The sequence below is a fragment of the Microtus pennsylvanicus genome, chromosome 1, assembly GCF_037038515.1.
Source record: "Microtus pennsylvanicus isolate mMicPen1 chromosome 1, mMicPen1.hap1, whole genome shotgun sequence".
Classification (NCBI taxonomy): Eukaryota; Metazoa; Chordata; class Mammalia; order Rodentia; family Cricetidae; genus Microtus; species Microtus pennsylvanicus.
In genome coordinates this window covers 192464839-192484596 of record NC_134579.1, presented here as the reverse complement: position 1 = coordinate 192484596, position 19758 = coordinate 192464839, and the positions used below count along the sequence as shown (strand labels likewise).

General features: G+C 45.3%; 1 protein-coding gene across 8 annotated transcripts in view; it reads left to right on the top strand.

The window, feature by feature from the left end:
* Nucleotides 1-19758, top strand: part of Map7 (microtubule associated protein 7) — a 137865-nt gene that overhangs the window by 11078 nt on the left and 107029 nt on the right. For 2 of the 8 annotated variants that reach the window (XM_075948054.1, XM_075948037.1), the window contains exon 1: nucleotides 10974-11373. The exons of 2 other annotated variants lie outside the window; for them this stretch is intronic. In XM_075948054.1, the coding sequence (XP_075804169.1) occupies nucleotides 11241-11373 (133 nt within the window). In that variant the 5' untranslated portion in view covers nucleotides 10974-11240. Of the gene's footprint in view, nucleotides 1-10604; nucleotides 10888-10973; nucleotides 11374-19758 lie in introns of those variants that run through there. 4 more of the 8 variants (XM_075948046.1, XM_075948030.1, XM_075948118.1 and 1 more) reach the window with 4 other exon arrangements.

Sequence of the window (19758 nt, the reverse complement as noted above, 5' to 3'; positions counted from 1 at the left end):
GAAGTATTAACATATAACCCTCTTCAGTGACAGTACCTCATAGGACATGAGAGCTTATTATGGGCCAGTATTAAGAACAAAGTCAGAGTGTTTTTCTTCTAACACTGGCTTTATACTTTCAAGCCCCCTTGTGAAGGTACATCCTATACATTCAGTGCTCTGTATGGGACTGTGTAAACCAAAGTGCAAGTAGAAGAGATGGCTCTGCCACTGGAAGAAAGCATTGAAATAGGTCGAGAAGCAGGAGATCTGTAAGCGTCAAATGACTCTAGGTAGCAAAACCTTATAGCCATGTCATCCGGCGAAGCCTCGCCGGACAGAACCCTGCTTTCGCATTTCACACCCAGTCCTCCGTGGACCTAACGTCCAAGTCAGGGATTCCATTTCAACTCACTTCCAAGTTGAGCAACTCCAAGAAATACCTGTTGCTCACTGATGAGAGTGCAGAGGGCAGGAATATGGTCCCACCCATCACACAACTGGTGCAGCCCAAAATCCAAACCTTTCATGTAGTTAAAGCCACAGAGAATCCTGAAGGTGTCACAGGATGCCTTGTCAGACATTCGAGAAAGTAAGTTTCAGAACAAAGAGAGAAGGGATGTGTGAAATGCCAGAAGAAAGGGCCAAAGGCTACTTAAACCCTGCACGTGGTTCAGAATAGGACTTGGAGTGTGGAGCTCAGACAGCTGGGAACTGAGTATTCCAAACCACTGTAAAAAGGCTTCGTGCTTTACAAAGCATCAGGCCTAGGAGTCGAGTTCGGAGATAAACCTGTTACTTAGCATGTACAGGCCCTGTGTTTGATTCCAGCCACCAACCAACTCGTCAACAACTGCTTTTAAAAAAGGGCTAGCTCGGTTAACAGTACTGGCAATTGCTCAAGAGAGGGCTGGTTAAGAGTGCTGGCTGCTCCGCAGAGAATTTAGTTCCCAGCACCCACATGGTGGCGCACAACTGCCTGTAACTCCAATTTCAGGGGCTCTGATGTCTCTTGGTACCAGGTACACATGTGAAACACATACATATGCAGACAAAACACTCATGCACATAAAATAGAAATAAATAATGTTAGGAACCTTGGAGTGTGTGTCCGTGTCTATGTGTATGTATATACATTCATGCGTGTACTTGCCATGGCATGAGGTCTGAGGACAATCTAAGGTGTCTGTCCTCAACTTCCACCTTATTTGAGTCAGGTTTTTGTGTCTGATTCCTTCTGCCTATACTAGACTTGCTGGACCACAAACATGCATCGATTCTGCCGTCCCATCTTCCATCTCCCACAGATGTGCTGGCCTTGCTGACATGCACTCCCACGTCTCCCTTTAGATGGTTCCGGGAATGCAGACTCAGGCCCTCGCATGACAGGTATCTTAGCACCCCCAAATCATATTCTCATTTCCTGTTATAGGTGTATCTTTCTGGAACTATATTCCTGAACAGGCAGTGTCCATATATTCAGTATCGCAATATTTTTTATAATCAACAACTTGGTTATGCAAACATCTATCCTTTTGTTTACAAGCAGGATCCTTTTCCAGTGAGCTGGACAAAGGCTTTCTCTGGGTGCGAAAGGCTAGGAATCGCCTTTCAAAGGTGTGGCAGTTGGAGACAGGGAGCAGTATTTCCTCCAGACCTATGTAGAAACTGGTACCAGGTGGTTAGGATTTCCAAAAGAGAGTGTGGCTCCCTCACTACAACACTGCACGTGTCTGGAACAGTTTCCTTTTTCTTTTTTTTATTTTAAATTTATTTATTTATTATGTACACAGCATTCTGTCTGCATGTCTGCCTGCACACCCGAAGAGAGCACCAGATCTTATCATAGATGGTTGTGAGCTACCATGTCATAGCTGGGAATTGAACTCGGGACCTCTGGAAGAGCAACCAGTGCTCTTAACCTCTGAGCCATCTCTCCAGTTCTCTGTAACAGTTTTCAAAGCACATCAAAGATTTGGTTGACTTACCCGAGTGTAGCCATTTTTGCATCATTATAAAAAGTATAATAGTACAATTAGGGTGTTTTAGGAAGTTTGCCAAATAAAATTTACATGTCATGGACCCAAATGGTGGGTATGGTAAGTGGAAGGACTTTGGAGATAAAGTGGGGGTGTCCAGTGAGTGCTTATCAACCTACCCATCTTTCTGAGGAGTTTTTTTCTTCCCATCTAGGCCCCCCTAAAACCTTAATGGCTTTAGCTCAGTCAAAACAAAGAGGAAAAGTGTTTATTGAAAACAAACAACACATATACCAGTTTGGTAATAATATTTGGTTCATGGGAATTAAAGAAATGCTTCATATCTTTGCTAAGAACAGTTACTGCATTTAGAATCCTTTTGGTTTTGCATTTGTAAATTTTTAAAACATCTCTGCTTTCCTTTGCATCCTACATATATGCGCATCTTATCTTACAGTTTAACTTAAGGCTTTTGATGGCCTGGCTGGCTGCTGACAATTGCACTTGTTGACTTCTTGCTGTTGTGATTGAAAATGGACCAAGCTCTGAATTTACCCTGCCAGGGTCGTATCTGTGGCCTTTCTGCTAGGTGCGACTTTCTCTGGGCCACTTCCAGAACAGTCATCAAGGTCAAGAGCTGCTCTGTCTGTTTCTTTGTCAGAATTGTTTCTAGTTGTCAAACTAATAGACGTTTACAGTTTAGTATGCAAACCTTCACAAGCTGTTTTGGTTTTGCTTCTCGTCTTTGAGGCAGGGTCTCACACTGCAGCCCAGGCTGCTTCCAGATTATAAACTGAATGTCCTTGGCCTCCCAAGGGCTGGAATGGCAGGTGCAGACTCCCTTCTCTCCCCTCAGCTGCACCCTTCAGATACTTCTCGTGGAAAGCATGCTGTCCCCAACTTGACCTCCCAGTACCCTAGCCACAAATTATATACCTGAATTTCTAAATGAGACAGTGGGCTTGACAATAGGAGTGTGTGTGTGTGTGTGTGTGTGTGTGTGTGTGTGTGTGTGTGCGTGTGCATGCACGCTTTGTATTTTATTTAATACTAAGAAAACCAAAATTCATACCTTTCAAAATGATAGAAATGATTTATTTGCTAATACTTTAAGCTTAGCACTATTGGATTCTCAGTGGGAGATCATTTATAAAAACAAAAGGGGATTTGATAGGTCCAGGCTGAAGTATCCTGATCCCAATTGTAAACCATCATTTTAAGAGTATTACTATATTGGGAAATTCTATGAGTGAATAGTATCCATTCTACTCTGTGACAATTATGACCAGTGACACGTAGACTTTTGACATGTTGGCTGGAATGTGGGATGTGACAGACCTTTGCCGTCATCCGACTTTAAGTAGATATCCTTGGATGATGTTTGTAGGCAAAAACTGGGATTGGTGGGGAATCAAGACTGGAGGGGAGAAGCCCTGCCCTACACTTGCAGGTGGTACGTCTCCCAGTTAAGGAACATCACTTCAAACAGATCTTCACACATATGTACATGTTTGCTATGTGTTGAACCAAAGATACCTGTGTTTCTGTTTGTCTGGGCTGATACATTGTATCTTCCCCTCTCACTGCCCCACAATCAAATTTTCCCCAAGATTTGTGCAAATCATTTAAATTATCTCTCAAATGATAAATTTTCATCGTCACAGTGGCCCTCCCATAATCAGTTGTCTCATCTAGGAAAGAGTTGTGTGTCTTCCTCGGTTTTTCAGTGGGTTTCGTGAAGGTGGGTAAGAGATTGAGGGGCATCAGAGGTGCAGAAATCAGCCTGGTGTAACTGTCTCCTAACCAGAGGAGAGTGAATGTTCACTATTCTGTTGTTCAGCCTTAAGGCCCAAATCTCTGGGGCTCTCAGTGGGGTGAGTGGAGCAATCTGGGCGTATCCACCTATAAAATGCAATCATGTAAGGTTCATCTTTATGGTAGGTGCACAGATCGGTGACAACAAAGGAAGGGCTTATCTGAGTCTTAGTTTTCCTTTGCCCATTTCCTTCTGGGTATATAACCCGACTTTCCATCCTCACCAAGGAAACACAGGTCAGAAAAGGGCTGAGGGTACTAAAAGCACAGCCCATACACAGCACATTAATCTAACATCAGCACTCCTGCTATGCATGGCTGCCCACAGTGATAAGAAGTAGTTAGGCCTGGCGGTGGTGGCACACACCTTTAATCCCAGAAGTCAGGAGGCACATACAGACAGATCTCTGTAAGACTGAGGCTAGCCTGGTCTACAGAGTGAGTTCCAGGACAGGCTCCAAAGCTACAGAGAAATCTTGTCTCAAAAATCCAAAAAGAAAAAAAAAAGGAAAGAAACAGAAAGAAAGAGGGGGGAGGGAAGGAGGGAAACAGACAGTTTCCGGCCACTGCTCCTAGTTGTCTCCCAAAGCTACATTAGAAGTAGAACTTCTACCAGGCCTAACGGTATGTCTGTCATCCTAGAACTATTGGTATAAAGCAAGTGAATGGCCTAGAAATTCCTCCCTATGTTAACACTAATTCTATTATCCACAAATCTTCCATGCTCAGAGAAAGTGCTTCTCAAACAAGGTTCTACCGCTCTGCCGTGGTCTGGAATGTTTGTAAATTCTTTCCTCTGAGCATTTATCATCTCTGAAGCACCTTGAGAACCATGTAGCCCGAAGACCAGAACATAAAGACCATTCTGCTCTGCCTGCTGGGCGTCTGCTGAAACCTTTAGCACTGTGAGCAGTTTTTACAGCCTCTTCGTGTTGATGATGTGTAGTGAGCCTTTTGGTCATCCATGTGCTGTTGCAGCTCCATGGGCCTTCATTTTGCTATATGTGAGGTTGACCCCTTCGTTACGGATTTATTGTTACTATTGCTATTATCATTATTATTAAATGATGTGCATGTGTGTGCATCTGCATTTTTGTATGTGCACTTGAGTGTGGGTGCAACAGAGTCAGGACAAGGGCATCAGATTCCCTGGAGCTGGAACTGTAGACAGTTATGAGTGACTGACGTTTGTGTTGGGAATCAACCCTGCACGCTCGGCAAAAGCAGCATAAATTCTTAAGCGCTGAGCCGTCTCGCCAGCCCCCACCCCCATGGGATATCTATCCTAAGGCCACTGTTAGAGGAGAGGACCTTCCATGCACAGTCCTCCTTATCAAGGAGTTCAGAAGTCCATGTAATGTGTGTCGGTCAGTAAGGTATCACCGATGAGAATCATGAGCAAAAGAGCGAAAAGCATTCTAACGTGATCCTAGGTTAAAGTTTAATGCGACATTTGGTAATATTCCCAAGTTGCCTCGTGAAACAGGGTTAAAGGAAGGGGTTAATAAAAGCTTAGCATAGACCTTATAGCCATGTAAATGAGTCTGAGAGGCTCCACTTCCATCCTGTAGAGCAGGCAAAATGCGCTCCATTGGCAGTGAAGTGGCTATTGTGCTATGAAGGTTTATAGAAACATTATGAATGCACGGCAGGGCTCCGGTAGGCTCGGTTGCCGGCTTTGCCACCACCAGCACAGCACTCACTGTCCCTCCCATGAGCCCACGGTGAAAGATGGTCACATAAAGATCAAAGCAACCCTGCATTTTGATTTTCCTCTCAAAGGGTCAGCATGTTTTTGTTCAGCGTTCTTTGTGCCTCTTAGCAGCTATAATGCTGCAAGATGGCAGAACATCATGCTTTCTTCACCGCGGAAGCCGTCCTTGGGCGGCAGCATCCTCAGAAACTGTGAGGAGCCCCTTAACTTTAAGGACAGAACGGCAAAGCACCAGCTGGGCCCCTTTGTTCCTCGGGGGTGGCTTGATCCCATGTCAACCTGTGCTAGCTTTGCTACTTTCAAGTCATCTGAGGTTTTAAACTTGTGTCCAAGTGTGGATTTCTAAAAACCCCTGCTGGAAGTAAATTTCTACTCACCTTGAGGGGGAAATATACCAAATATTCTTAAAATTACTAAATCTAGTAGTTTTCTAGGATTAATCACCCCATTTAATAAAAAAAATATTGAAAAGAATTTTTTTGCTATTTCTGGGCTCTACTAAAAAGTAAATAACACACATATATAGAACTTGTAATTTACCAGTGGCAGCCACTCAACCCAGTGGTAATAATTTCTGTTTTTAACGATGGTCCAAATTAGGCTTTCTCCCTCTGTGGTGTGTTTCTTTATAAAGCTCACTAGGCTTTTAGAAAGGAAAATTGTAGCTATAGTTCTCACTGATTAGGCGGATTTCTTTTGTCCATTCATGGGCTCTGCTGTTTTCTGCTTACAGCATAGAAGGCTGGGAAGCATAGACGTGGTCATGCGTGCATGTGTGTTTGGCTACATGTGCTTAGTCGCTGCATAGCATTGCTACTGCCAGGTCCACATCTCGAACTCACCTTCTCTCAGCATCAACAGGTCTGACTTTGTCCCATGTTCTCCCATGTCAGGAGTTAGAGCGTGGCCAGAGGTGTTGGCACAGCCAGCTGGGAAAGGAGCACAAAGTGGCAGAATTCGCAGTGTCCTTGAGTTTACTTGTTTTATTGGAGACAGAGCCCCGTTATCTAGTCCAGCATGGTTTCAGTGTTTCGAGCCTTCTGTCCCAGCCTCTCAAGTGCTGGCTTGTAGGCATGTACCATTGTATCTAACTGCTTTGTTTGAAACTTTGAACATTTATCTTAGGACTCTGACAGTTTTGCTTTAATGTAAGGCTGAGCTGGTTGTGAGTCTACCTTATTTCACTAGGCAGTGTTTCATTTGTCATAAGTTTATACAAAGTCTTTATTAACACAATTTTAACAATTTCAAGAAAGCAATGGCAAAATTCTTCTTACCTACTAAGCAAGGCCTACACGCCCTCTGCCTCACAGGGACTGACGTAAGGCTGCAGGTGGCACGTCACGACAGTTGCACTACATCTAATTGAGTGATTGTTGGTACAGTACAGCAGGGTATGGTAGCACGCTCCCGTGGTTTCATCACGTGCAGCAGGGGCAGCTGTGCAGGAGGATTTAGACTTGTGCAGCATTTAAGTACCAGGCCAGCCTCAGCTACATGGCAAGATCATGTCTCTAATCAATTCATTAATTGATCGAGAAGGAATAGCTGAGGAGTTCAGGAATTCCAAGTGGTATCCGTTTACTTTGAGGATGTTTTAAGTTTAAGGTCTTGCCATTTCCCTTCTCCTATTTGCCCTTGTTGAGAATCAAAATATGAAAGGCCAAAGGAGGTAGGACGAAGAAGGTAGTTATTTGATGCCCCTGAGGGATTAAGTCCTAAAACTGTAAGGGCAAACTGCTCTGTCCATTAAAATTTGGATTGAAGCAGGGCGGTGGTGGCAAATACCTTTAATCTCAGCACTAGGGAGGCAGAGGCAGGTGGATCTCTGTGAGTTCAAGGCCAGCCTGGTCTACAAGAGCTAGTTCCAGTACAGGCTCCAAAGCTACACAAAGAAACTCTGTCTTGAAAAACAAAAACAAATAAACAAAAAAGTTTGGATTGAAACAGTTAAGAACCTGATCTGGATGACTCACCAGACAAAATGCTTGCTGTGCAAGCACAAGGACCTGAGTTCAAACCCCCAGCACCCACATGAGAGCTGGCCGTGGCAGTCCACGTCTTTAACCGCATTGGTGAGAGAATGGAGACAGGCAGATCCCAGGAATGCACTGGGCAGCCAGTTTGACTGAAATAGGGAGTCCCAGGTCCAGTGAGAGAGGTGTCTCAAAACAAAGGTATAAGGTGTTTGAGGAAAGCATTTTCAGGTCCACCTCCAGCCTCCACGTGCACCCACGTGAGTGAGCATACGAAAATACCACACACCCGCATACTCAGAAAAGAAAGTGGTATCAAATGTATGTTTGTCTTAAATGAGGGGATCAAGGCTTGGTATTCCTGGGATTGTATTAGATCAAACTCCTATATCAAAGATTAGATTGGAACATTTAAGAAATTGATCTCAGGCCGGTTGGGGCGGAGGAGACAATGATAAAATGTGTACTTCACGGGTAGGAGAAAAACTCACTATAATTGTGTGATGTCAGACTGTTTGGGTCTGTCTCGGCTGTGACAGACCTAGCTGATGTCAGAATCAGGATTCCTATGGCCCCAGGACAAAAGCGACTTGACTCCTGAGAAAGTGGCCTAAGCTTAACCCTGACTCAGTGACCCGCATGGCTGTTTAACTTTGGCCTCTTTGTGCCCATTTTCTGCTAGCCAGGTGACAGTAGCTTCTCTTGGCTTTGTGGTGACTAACCACAGTGACATCCTCAGTGACTCCAGTAGCGTCTGCCTTGCAAGGCTGAGGTGTTCCCAGTCCGTGGATCCCTGTTCTGTCCCTTGACTTGAACTCACAGCTTGTTTGGAGGTGGCATTTGCTCCCCTTCAGACATGCTTTCATTTTTCCCCCAGTAAAGATTGTCAAGACAAGCTTAGAGTGCCAAAAAGAAAACAAAAGCCTTCACTTGGGTCATTTTCACAGATTGATACAAATCACCTTTGGGGATCTCTCAGGCTAGAGAGTGAAGAATCCAGCCTTTGTCATTGGAGGATAACCTGACATAGACGCAGAAAGGAAAACCACTAGTCCTGGTGGGTAATGACTTAGTTGTGGTCTTCTATGGGGTTCTGTGTCCTGTAGTCTCTTCCCTGGTACCTCCAGCACATGGCATTCCTGGTGAAAGTTATCATCTGTGTGGACAGATTAAGCTCCCGGTGGCTCTTGCTTTGCTGTTGTTTCCCTCCATTCTGGTTAAGCATTTGAGACCTTGTGAGCTCGCCTTGAAAGTAACGGAACCACATTCTACTTTTGTCCATATGTTATAGCACATAGGTTAACATGGTTTTCTGTGGTATGAAGCCACCTGTTCGTTTCCCAGATGCCCTGACTCCTAAATTAATCACTCAGAAACTGTATTAATTAAAACGCTGCTTAGCCAATAGCTGAAGTGTATTGCTACCTAGCTCTTACATCTAAAATTAACCCATTTTCATTATTTTATATTTTACCACGAGGCTCGTGGCCTACCTGCAAGGTTCCAGCTGGGAGCTCATGTCTTTCCCCTCTGGTGACTCCATGGCGTCTCGCTACTCTGCCTTCTTTCTCCCAGCATTTAGTTCAGTTTTCCTGCCTAGCTCTATTTTGCTAAGCCACTAGCCAAAACATTTGTTTATTAACCAAAAAAGCAACATTTAGATAGAAGGACTTCCTACATCTCCCTTTTTCTGTTCAAATAGAAAAGGAAAGTTTTAACTTTAACATAGTAAAATTACATATAACAAAACAGGTATTAAGCAAGAATTACAGTTACAACATTTATATCTATTTTATCTTTTACCATAACTAAGGAAAGCTATAATTATAGCTATTCATTGCATTTTTTTCAAGCTACCAGTCTAAATCAAAATGTGCACTAACTTAATTAAATCCCCAAGCCTTTGGAGGAAAGCATTTTTGAGGATTTATTCATTTCAGTGGGATTTGTCAACTATTATACCCAGCCGTGGGCAGGGCAATGCAAGTGAATGAAAACAGTGGTTCTTGAGAGAGTTTATAGTGGAGATGAAAACACCTTGAAAATAAATGCAAAATAATGGGCTAATTCCAAGTGGTTGTGTGTATATATAGTAACAGTTGATATTTATAAACCATTTTTATTGCTAGTACTATATTCATTTAATCCTTACCTTCAACCCCATAAAATGATGGAGCCATCATCCCAGCTGTCCAGAGAAAACTGGGACCTGAGAAGTGCAGTCCAGTACCTAGAGTTTATTTCACACGAAGGATCAGCCTGAGAGTCTCTGATAATGTGAGTTTTTTAAGTACTGAAAAAATGTTGAAGAGTAGTTTAGAGGTGGAAGGATTGTTTTTTTCTTATATATATAGTACAAATTTTCAGCAACCTAAAAATGCAGAGTCTTAAAATGAAGATAACAGAAATCATACTGCTGTGTGCTTTTGAGAGAATAGTCCAGAAGAGCTGAAACTGTGTCTGGTGGTGTTGAGACCTGCTCAGCGGTGCTGCTGGGCATTGGGATGGGGGGTGCTAGGGAGCAATGCAGTTGAGGCAGCTGGGACTCCCCTTCTTACTATGGTTCCACATTGTAATTTTTAGTGGGAAGAGGTACAGTCTCCAGTTTCTGGTCTTCATGGAAGGTCCCAGAGATGTGGTGCTGGTGGGCCTTGTGAATAAAAACTGAATAAAAACAGCTTATCCTGGGGCTGGAGGGATGGCTCTGCGGTTAAGAGTGCTAGCTGCCCTTCTAGAGGATCCAGATTTAATCCCCAGCCCCCACGGGGCAGCTCACAACTATCTGTAACTCCAGTTCCAGGGGATCCGACACCGTCACACAGACATGCAAACAAGCAAAACACCAGTGCACGTTAAATAAAATTAATTAGTTAGCTAAAAAAAAAAACAGTGTATGTTGAGAGAGTTTATAGTGGAGTTGAAAACACCTTGAAAGTGAATGCAAAGCAATGTTGTCCGTGTACATACATAGGACATACACGACATGTTGAGTGTCAGGAGAGCAGTCACCTTTGTCCTTCTTTCTTATCATAGACCACCTAGCTGGGGAAAGGAGAGTGTGCTCCCTACTGAAGAACTGACTGTTGTTTATGCAGGCCAATCTCTGTTTCTCCTCCTCCACCCATCCCGCTGCTCTCCTCTGCCACCCAGAGGAAGAGGGAGCTGCACAGTGGCCTCCCGCAGCAACCAAGCCTCTGCTGTTGATTTCCGAAGACTCTGCATCCTAGGGCAGCTGGAGAGAGATGGAGCCGCCTCTGTCCTCCTTGATTAGCTTCTGTCAGGGTTGTCAGGGCAACTGTTAGCAGCAGGCAGTGTGTCATCTTTTGCCCTCCGCTGTATGCCGAATGTTCCGCTGCTTGGTAGCAAAAGAAGACAGGGGAAAAGTGGCACAGCAGGAAGGAGAAGCTGGGATCTGATTGAACAGGTTAGGCAGTTGGAGGGAGGCATCTGAACCTGCGCGTCTCTAATAGAGTCGCCCTGGGATGGGTGTGTGTGCGCGCGCGTGCGTGTGTGCATGTGTGAGAGTGTTTACTCACCAGCGCATGTGCCTAGTGGGGGGAGTAAGTAGGAGGGGGCTGCTGCTAGGTGAGGGGGAGCTGCAGGGCTCAGTTGCCAAGTAGCTGGTAGTATCTGTCAGCTGTTTGCACACTGTTTACCCATAGGGGATCTATTACAAGTGCTCAAATGAACTGGCAGCTTAGGGGCTAGCAGCTTCCTGGGAGCTGCAATTACATAAGCATATATTTTTAATATAATTGTTGAACAAGTAGCAGCGGTATGCCTGGATCCGCTACAGCTTTCCGACAAGAGAGACTGAAGAAGACCCACGCAAGGCCAATTCCCCTCGGTTTATTCACCATTAATGAGGAAGATGAGCAGCAAAAGAATGGAAATTCCAGAAGACCCAAAGGTATGCATTTAGCCCTCCCCTTTGGTTGAAGCTGCCGGGATCCAGCTCTGTTTCTTAAGCTGCTGTAGCACAGGTTCCCAGCCTTACCCACGGTGCCTGCTTCTCAGAGTACTCATAACCCGACATAGCTTGCGGATTGTGTTTACACACCCCCTAAGGCAGAGGATGATGAATTGGCAATAATTTTTTGCAGGTTTAGTCGATTTGAGATCAGCTAATTTTAAGACCCAAACTGTTTTCCTAGGATAAAGATCTTTTATATCCACTCCTTCATTTAAACAGGGGCCAGCGACTCTGACCTCATCCAGGAAAAGAAATTTGACTTCGAGGGGTTAAAAGAATAACCCTCACCTACCTGTGGGCACATCAGGTTATTTCCATATATTTCATATGATAACGAGTTTCTCTGCCAAAGGATGGGTTAGGGCAGCAGATGAGGGTGCTTCTGGGTGTCCTTTACTGAGATGCTGAGGGAGAAGGTAAGAAGGCAAAGTTCACAGCAACCACAAAGGGCAGAGCCAGGGAGCCGGGAGCGCGCCGTGGCGTCTAACAGCTGATGGCTGCTGCCGAGCACTTGTGTAGACGATTCAACCGTGCTGAAAACAGGGGTCGGAGTCGAGTGGCGCTTTCTCCTACCTATGACATGTAGCAGCTGGCCAGGCTTAAGTCCCATGTGCTGTGTCACCCGACGCATTGTCTCATAGCCTCTCTCATGCATTTTTGAAGAAGGACTTTCAGGCTTGTAATTAAGTTTTCCAGCATCCTGATTCCTGTAGCTGCCTTCCTCAAAGCACGCAAGCTGTTGTTCTCTCTAGCAGATGTAGTACCAATTTTGTTATTTTTATAAACTGATTAAGTTTTAGCATGTATTCTGTCACTGGCAAATTATTCTATCACTAATATTAGCAAATTTTCCACAGTATGGCTCAGAGTACCAGCACCGCGTGGCAGCCACAACTGATCCAGCAACAGTAGAGTGAATGCCAGCAGAGCCCCCAGCCACTGCTGCTTTCTTACTCCTGGCTCTTACACGACTCGAGCTGCTGTCCGTAAATGTGATGGGCACTGCCTACTTGAAACCCAGGAGTTTTGTTTCTGGTTTTAAAGAGAGGTTTTAGTAAATAGACCCTCATCTCATGGTTGATTTCTATTTACTGTCTGGGCTTCTGTGTGAAGATCGGATGACCTGAGGAATCCAGTGCTGCTGTAGAGGGAAGGGGAAGGGTCTTCTTGTTTGCCCAGGAGTTGAGAGTTGAGCCAGAGTTCGTGCCGCTCTCAGTGCTTAGTAGCAGCTCATTCAGCCTCTGAGGAGCTGGTAACTTTTTAAAGTTAATGCATATTTGTTGAAGCTTTCCCACGGTGTATTTGTCAAAATTGGCCTCTCCTTGAGTGTCCTGGGACAGTCATTCACTATCCACTGCGTTCTCAGGAGTTTCCAGGATTTTCTCTTCCTGGCTCTATCTTTGGTTTGCTTATGTTTTATTTTGATTTTTTTTAAAAATTTTCCTTCTACGTGAAAACTGCCCTTGGATATTTTATTGAAAAGAAAAGGAGAAAGTCAAAATTTCTAAAGATGCTTGGGTTTTGGCAACTTGTGCACCAGGAGTTCTTGACCCCCTGGCATTTATCCCTTTCATGGCTGCACACATGCACACACACACACACACATGCACACACATACACACATGCACAAACACATACACACATGCACACACATGCACACACACACACACATGCGCACACATACACACATGCACACACACACATACACACACATGCACACACACACACATGCACAAACACATACACACATGCACACACACATACACACATGCACACACACACACATGCACACACATGCACACACATGCACACACATGCACACATGCACACACACATACACACATGCACACACATGCACACACACATACACACATGCACACACACATACACACATGCACACACATGCACACACACATACACACATGCACACACACACACATGCACACACATGCACACACATATACACACATGCACACACACATACACACATGCACACACATGCACACACACATACACACATGCACACACACATACACACATGCACACACATGCACACACACATACACACATGCACACACATGCACACACACATACACACATGCACACACACACACATGCACACACATGCACACACACATACACACATGCACACACACATACACACATGCACACACATGCACACACACATACACACATGCACACACACATACACATGCACACACACATGCACACACACATACACACATGCACAAACACATACACATGCACAAACACATATACACACACACATACACACATGCACAAACACATATACACACACGCACACACACACACACACATGCACAAACACATACACACACACACACACACACACACACCAGGAAAAAAAAAACAAAAGATTTGAGGGTGCATGGGCAGGATTTCATCCTAGTAAGGATAACCGGGGTTTCTTTACGTCCCTGTCTGTCTCTAGTTTGTGACACAGGCAACAAAATGAGCCAGTGAAGAATTCTGGATATCTCCGAGTCTGCTTAATGAGAAAAAGTTCTTTGGCTTTGATTTTTAAGTTTCTCTTCAGGCGTCTGATCGATCGGAAATGTCTACATTCTACTCCAGCTCTGCAACAGGAAACGGTCAGCAGTGTTTCCTTTCTGTCCAGTGTGATAGCTGCTACCCACTCGTGACTGTAGAGCACTTGAAAGAAAACTGGGACAACTAAGAAAGTGATTTATCATTTTTAGTTTATTAAAATTAAAGTCCCTGTGTGTAGCTATTTGTGGTATATCTATAGTATAGACTATGTGACATAGATTTGTATTTGTATCGTCTCTGTTTTTTCTGTTCTCACTGCCTCCTAGTACCAGACAGTAGCCAGCATAGACAGTCTATCTCTCCTCCTCCAGGTGTTCCTCACAGCACACAGCAGCCTGCATAGACAGTTCATCCCTCCTCCTCCAGGTGTTCTTTACAGCACACAGCAGCCTGCATAGACAGTTCATCCCTCCTCCTCCAGGTGTTCCTTACAGCGCACAGCAGCCTGCATAGACAGTTCATCCCTTCTCCTCCAGGTGTTCCTTACAGTTGCTCTTGTTGTAGTAAGTCATCTTTTGCAACTTTTAATGGGGCTTCTATTTCCAAAACAGAACCTGATGATACAAGTTGTCCTTTATGAGTGACTATTAAGATAAGCAATCAAATTTGGTTCTCTTCCCACTCCACAGCTTAATCCGCCAACCGTGTCTGAACCTGGTGCACACTGCTGGTTTGCATGCCTAATGCCTTTTTCTGTCCTCATCAGTAGTAAAGAACCTTGCTCTCTGACTTCATTACGCTGAGAGCTTCTGGCTAGGATTACCTGGGTAGTGTGGGCTCTGTCTTTTCAGGTGTCCATACTGTGGTAACCATCACCAGGCTCTCACAGGGATGAACGGTGCCGTGCAACTGCCGTCTAGACTCCTAGATAGTGTGGCCTCTGAGTTACATGGTGGAGTGGGTCAGGAATTTGGTCAGCCGATAGACAAGATCAATTCTTAGAGCAGTGAGCACTTGTCCATGGAATTTGAATGCACATGCTTCACATGCCTTCCAGTTGCTGACACATAGCCTTTCAATAATACTGGAGCAAGCTAGGCTGATGTGTTTGTCCACCTCCAAATGCTGGGCCCCTGTGTCATGCTGACCTCGGGCCTGTTTGGGCCAAAGGTACTGCTGTAAGTAGCTGCCTGTGCTAGGTTCCAAGGCATACTTGCTGAGTTTTGCTAAGCACGCTCTGTTATTAAGTAATGAGATGTTTTTTTTTTTCTTTGAGCCAATGTTCATTAGCTGTTGTTCATTGGGGCATTGTAGAAGTGTTGTGATGCAAAGATAATTGAGTATTTTTGCCCTCAGAAGTGTTAACTGCCTAGTAGAGGCAGACAAATGCAGCCAATAATATGAGTGGAAATTGAAGTGAGGGGGGCTCGGGAAAAAGGAGGGAGCAGAATGGCGTGCCCACGAGTGGAAATTGAAGTGGGGGGGCTCGGGAAAAAGGAGGGAGTAGAATGGCGTGCCCACGAGTGGAAATTGAAGTGAGGGGCTCGGGAAAAAGGAGGGAGTAGAATGGCGTGCCCACGAGTGGAAATTGAAGAGGGGGGCTCGGGAAAAAGGAGGGAGCAGAATGGCGTGCCCACGAGTGGAAATTGAAGTGAGGGGGCTCGGGAAAAAGGAGGGAGCAGAATGGCGTGCCCACGAGTGGAAATTGAAGTGGGGGGGCTCGGGAAAAAGGAGGGAGGAGAATGGCGTGCCCACGAGTGGAAATTGAAGTGAGGGGGCTCGGGAAAAAGGAGGGAGCAGAATGGCGTGCCCACGAGTGGAAATTGAAGTGAGGGGGCTCGGGAAAAAGGAGGGAGCAGAATGGCGTGCCCACGAGTGGAAATTGAAGTGAGGGGGCTCGGGAAAAAGGAGGGAGCAGAATGGCGTGCCCACGAGTGGAAATTGAAGTGAGGGGGCTCGGGAAAAAGGGGGGAGTAGAATGGCGTGCCCACGAGTGGAAATTGAAGTGAGGGGGCTCGGGAAAAAGGAGGGAGCAGAATGGCGTGCCCACGAGTGGAAATTGAAGTGAGGGGGCTCGGGAAAAAGGAGGGAGCAGAATGGCGTGCCCACGACAAAGCAGCTAGCCTGCAGTCTTCAGACTGCAGCAACAGGAGCACAGCAGATGCCTGAAACCTATCCCTGACATCTGGGTGAGGGTGGGAAAACATCTGGAATCATACGCAGGACCCAAGGCAGGAAATACGGTAAATGGTTGAAAGGCTTCTTTAAAAATATCAAAGCCGGGCTATGGTGGCGCACGCCTTTAATCCCAGCAGTTGGAAGCAGAGGCAGATGGATCTCTGTGAGTTTGAGGCTAGCCTGGTCTACAAGACCTAGTTCCAGGACAGGCTCCAAAGTTACAGAGAAACCCTGTCTTTAAAAAACAAAAAACAAACAAAGAGTATCAAGGGGGCTGGAGAGATGGCTCAGTGGTGAAAAACACTGACTGCTCTGCCAGAGGACCCAGGTTCAAATCCTGGCACCCACATGGCAGTTCACAACCATGTAACTCTAGTCCAGGGGATCTGATGCCCTCATACATACATGCAGGCAGAACACCAATGCAAATGAAATAATTAAAAACAAAAAAAACAAAAAAGTAGTTTCAAAGCCTAGTTCTGGGGCCGGCCTTTAATCGCAGCACTTGGGAGGCAGAGGCAGGTGGATCTCTATGAACTTGAAGACAGACAAACCCTCTCTCGGGTTGTAGGGGACCTAGTTCTAAGCAGAGTGTTTTCCGATGAATGGTATTTTCCAGGGCTTCAAGTCGGCCTGGAAGCATAACAGTTTCAATACCCTGTGCTCCTTCTCAACTGTAGTGACTCTCTGTCATGTGTGAACAAGCTAAAGTATTGTCTTCTTTGACTTTATACTCCTGGGTTTTGTTTGTTTCCTTGTTTATTTATTTGCCTGTTTGAATTGTGATCTTAGCCCAGGCTGGCCTCAGATTCACTGTTGAGTGAATGAAACCCTGAACTCCTGATCCTCCTGTTGCTCCCAAGAGCTGGGATTACAGGTGTGTGCCACCACTCCTGGTTCAGTTTGATTTTTATATAAACCTTTTGGCTTCCAGCTCCAGTTCTAAGTTTATTTGTGAGACTTTACTCCAAATAACTTATTTTTAGAAAATTACCACCCTCAAAAGATGAAGATCTTATCTGTAACTGGACAGATTCTTTTTGGTTCTTTCGAGACAGTGTTTCTCTTAGCTTTGGTGCCTGTCCTGGAACTAGCTCTTGTAGACCAGGCTGGCCTCGAACTCACAGAGGTCCACCTGCCTCTGCCTCCCAAGTGCTGGGATTAAAGGCGTGCGCCACCACTGCCCGGCTCTACTGGACAGATTCTTACCCACCTGCTTGCCTGCTTCATCTTCCAGCCATGCCATGCGATGAAGTCTTCTGTCTTCTCCCTCACATGCTTTGGAGCCTCGCTGTGGTAATGCTTCAGTGGGAACTGAGATGTGAAGCCATATTTGATCTATAGGTATTTTCATTTAGCATCTGTTGTTGTTGTTGCTTTTGAATAAGCCTCCATTGAGAGAGATTTTTCACAGTAATCTGGATTTTAGCTTCCCTTCTGTCTTGGGTTGCTTTCTAACTAACAATGTAATTTAGTGAGAAAGAGGTCTATTTCCAATTATAGTTGCAGTCAGAGCATGAACTCAAGGCGGGAACCTGGAGGCAGGAACTGAAGCAAAGACCGTAGAGGGATGCTGCTTGTTCCCTTGCTCCCGCAGGTTGGCATAGTTTGCTTTTTTATAAACCCCAGAACATCTGCCCAGGGATGAGACCACTCACATTATCCGATGTCAATAACCAAGAAAATGCTCCAGAGCTTGCCTACTGGCCAATCTGAGGGAAGCATTTTCTCAGTTTATGTCCCTGGCTGTGTCAAGTTGACAAAAAAAGAAAAAAGAAAAATCCAACCAGGATTCCTGGAAAGATTGTACGGCATGCCACACCTGGTCATGTCTTCTCCTCGGTAATTAGCAAGAGCTAATTGGCAGCTGCCACACAGAGACGTCACGCTTCCAGCAACCCCCTTCTATAATAGAATGTGGACTAACTGGTCTACCTCAGTGGCCGCATCGTCATGGCTATTTGCTTTGAAAGCCCTTGACCTAAAAAAAAATAAGTCCCAAGGCCTGGAGAGATTGCTCAGTGGTTAAGAGCACTGGCTGCTCTTCCAGAGGTCCTGAGTTCAATTCCCAGCAACCACGTGGTGGCTCACAACCATCTGTATTGAGATCTGGCGTCCTCCTCTGGCGTACGGGCATACATGGAGGCAGATTGTTGTATACATAATAAATAAATAAATCTTTAAAAAAAAATAAGTCCCAAACTCCTTAGCCTGGACGTGAGTTTCCTGTGGTCTGGTCCTTTCTCTCTCATCATTCTCTTCCCTTTTGCTCTTCAAACTCGGTGCCCTAGCTGCACCAAAATCCTGACATTTCCCTGCCCCTAGTCCTCCTACTCTGTATCCTTCTCGTGGTCCACCCTCTTCCGCTCTCTCCTTTATCTGGCTATTCTAACACAAGGTTTGGAATCAGATCAAGTGTCCTCCCCTCCAGACTTTCCTTCCTTCCTGGGCTCCTCTTAACCCTCCCCTCTCACTGCCAGCCTCCCAGTCCTGGTGCAAAAGGGCAACCCTTCACTTGCTTCTCTCCTGACGCTCACCTCAGAGTGACTACCCCTGCATACCCCACCTGGCCCTTCTTTATCCTGGAAGGCTAAGGGCCAGAATGCCTCCACTTTATACGGGGTCTGAGCAGTGAATACAGTAGCAGAGAAGGTAAACTTAGCGTCTAGAATACTTGTACAGGCTCTGACCTCCCAAGATAATTCTTGAGAGTGTGTCTGCTCCGTCAATCATATTACTCTACCAAACTGCAGTTAGACAATAATATCCCAGCATTTAACTTCATTTTACAGTTTTCTCTTTTCTGCTATTTCCTGTGGTGTAAAAATGAAGGCATGTACTTGCCAGGTGTAGTGACTACTTGACTTGTATCGAGACTAGTAATACCTCCTGCCCCTCTGCTAACTGTTCAGATTAAATTGTAGTGAAATACAGTTTCTCCTCGAAGTCCTAAAACAGTAGTTCTGAAAAGCAGCTTTCCTCCCACTCCTTAAATTAAGCTGCACTTACAGAACCTTTGGCACATTCCCTGTTGAGGGAGAACCCTGCTGGTTAGGGGTATGATCTGCCCTCTCCCATACATGCTCCTGTTGGACCCACGGTGATCTAGTGACCATTATGTCCACCTGATAAATCCCAAGTCCTTGTTCACAGGAGAGTCTTGGGACAAGGCAAGTGAGCCCCGCTCTTGCCGGCATCACACGTCTTCCTTCTCTTCTTTCTCTTGTCAGACATGACCGTTGTCTATGACCAGTGTCCTTTCTTAGCCATTTCAGAACAAGGTAAATGGTTTTAGTAGGGAAATTTAGCAGCTAGTGAGGCAGAAGGTATCCCGAGCATAGGAAACCTCAAAGCCCACCCCCACAGTGAGCTCCTTCCTCCACCAAGGTCATACATACCCACTCCAAAAAAGCCACACTTCCTAATAGCGCCACTCCCTATGAGAAAGATTATGGGCCAACTACATTCAAACTGCCACAGGCCCTAAATGTAACTTTATTCAAAATGTTCGTGTCCGCATAGAAAGTGCTGGAGAAGGATGACAAAACTGGTCTGTAGCTTTCTCTTTGTGGGGTCTCTAAGCATTTGTAAAGGAAACGGCTTGAGCTGTGT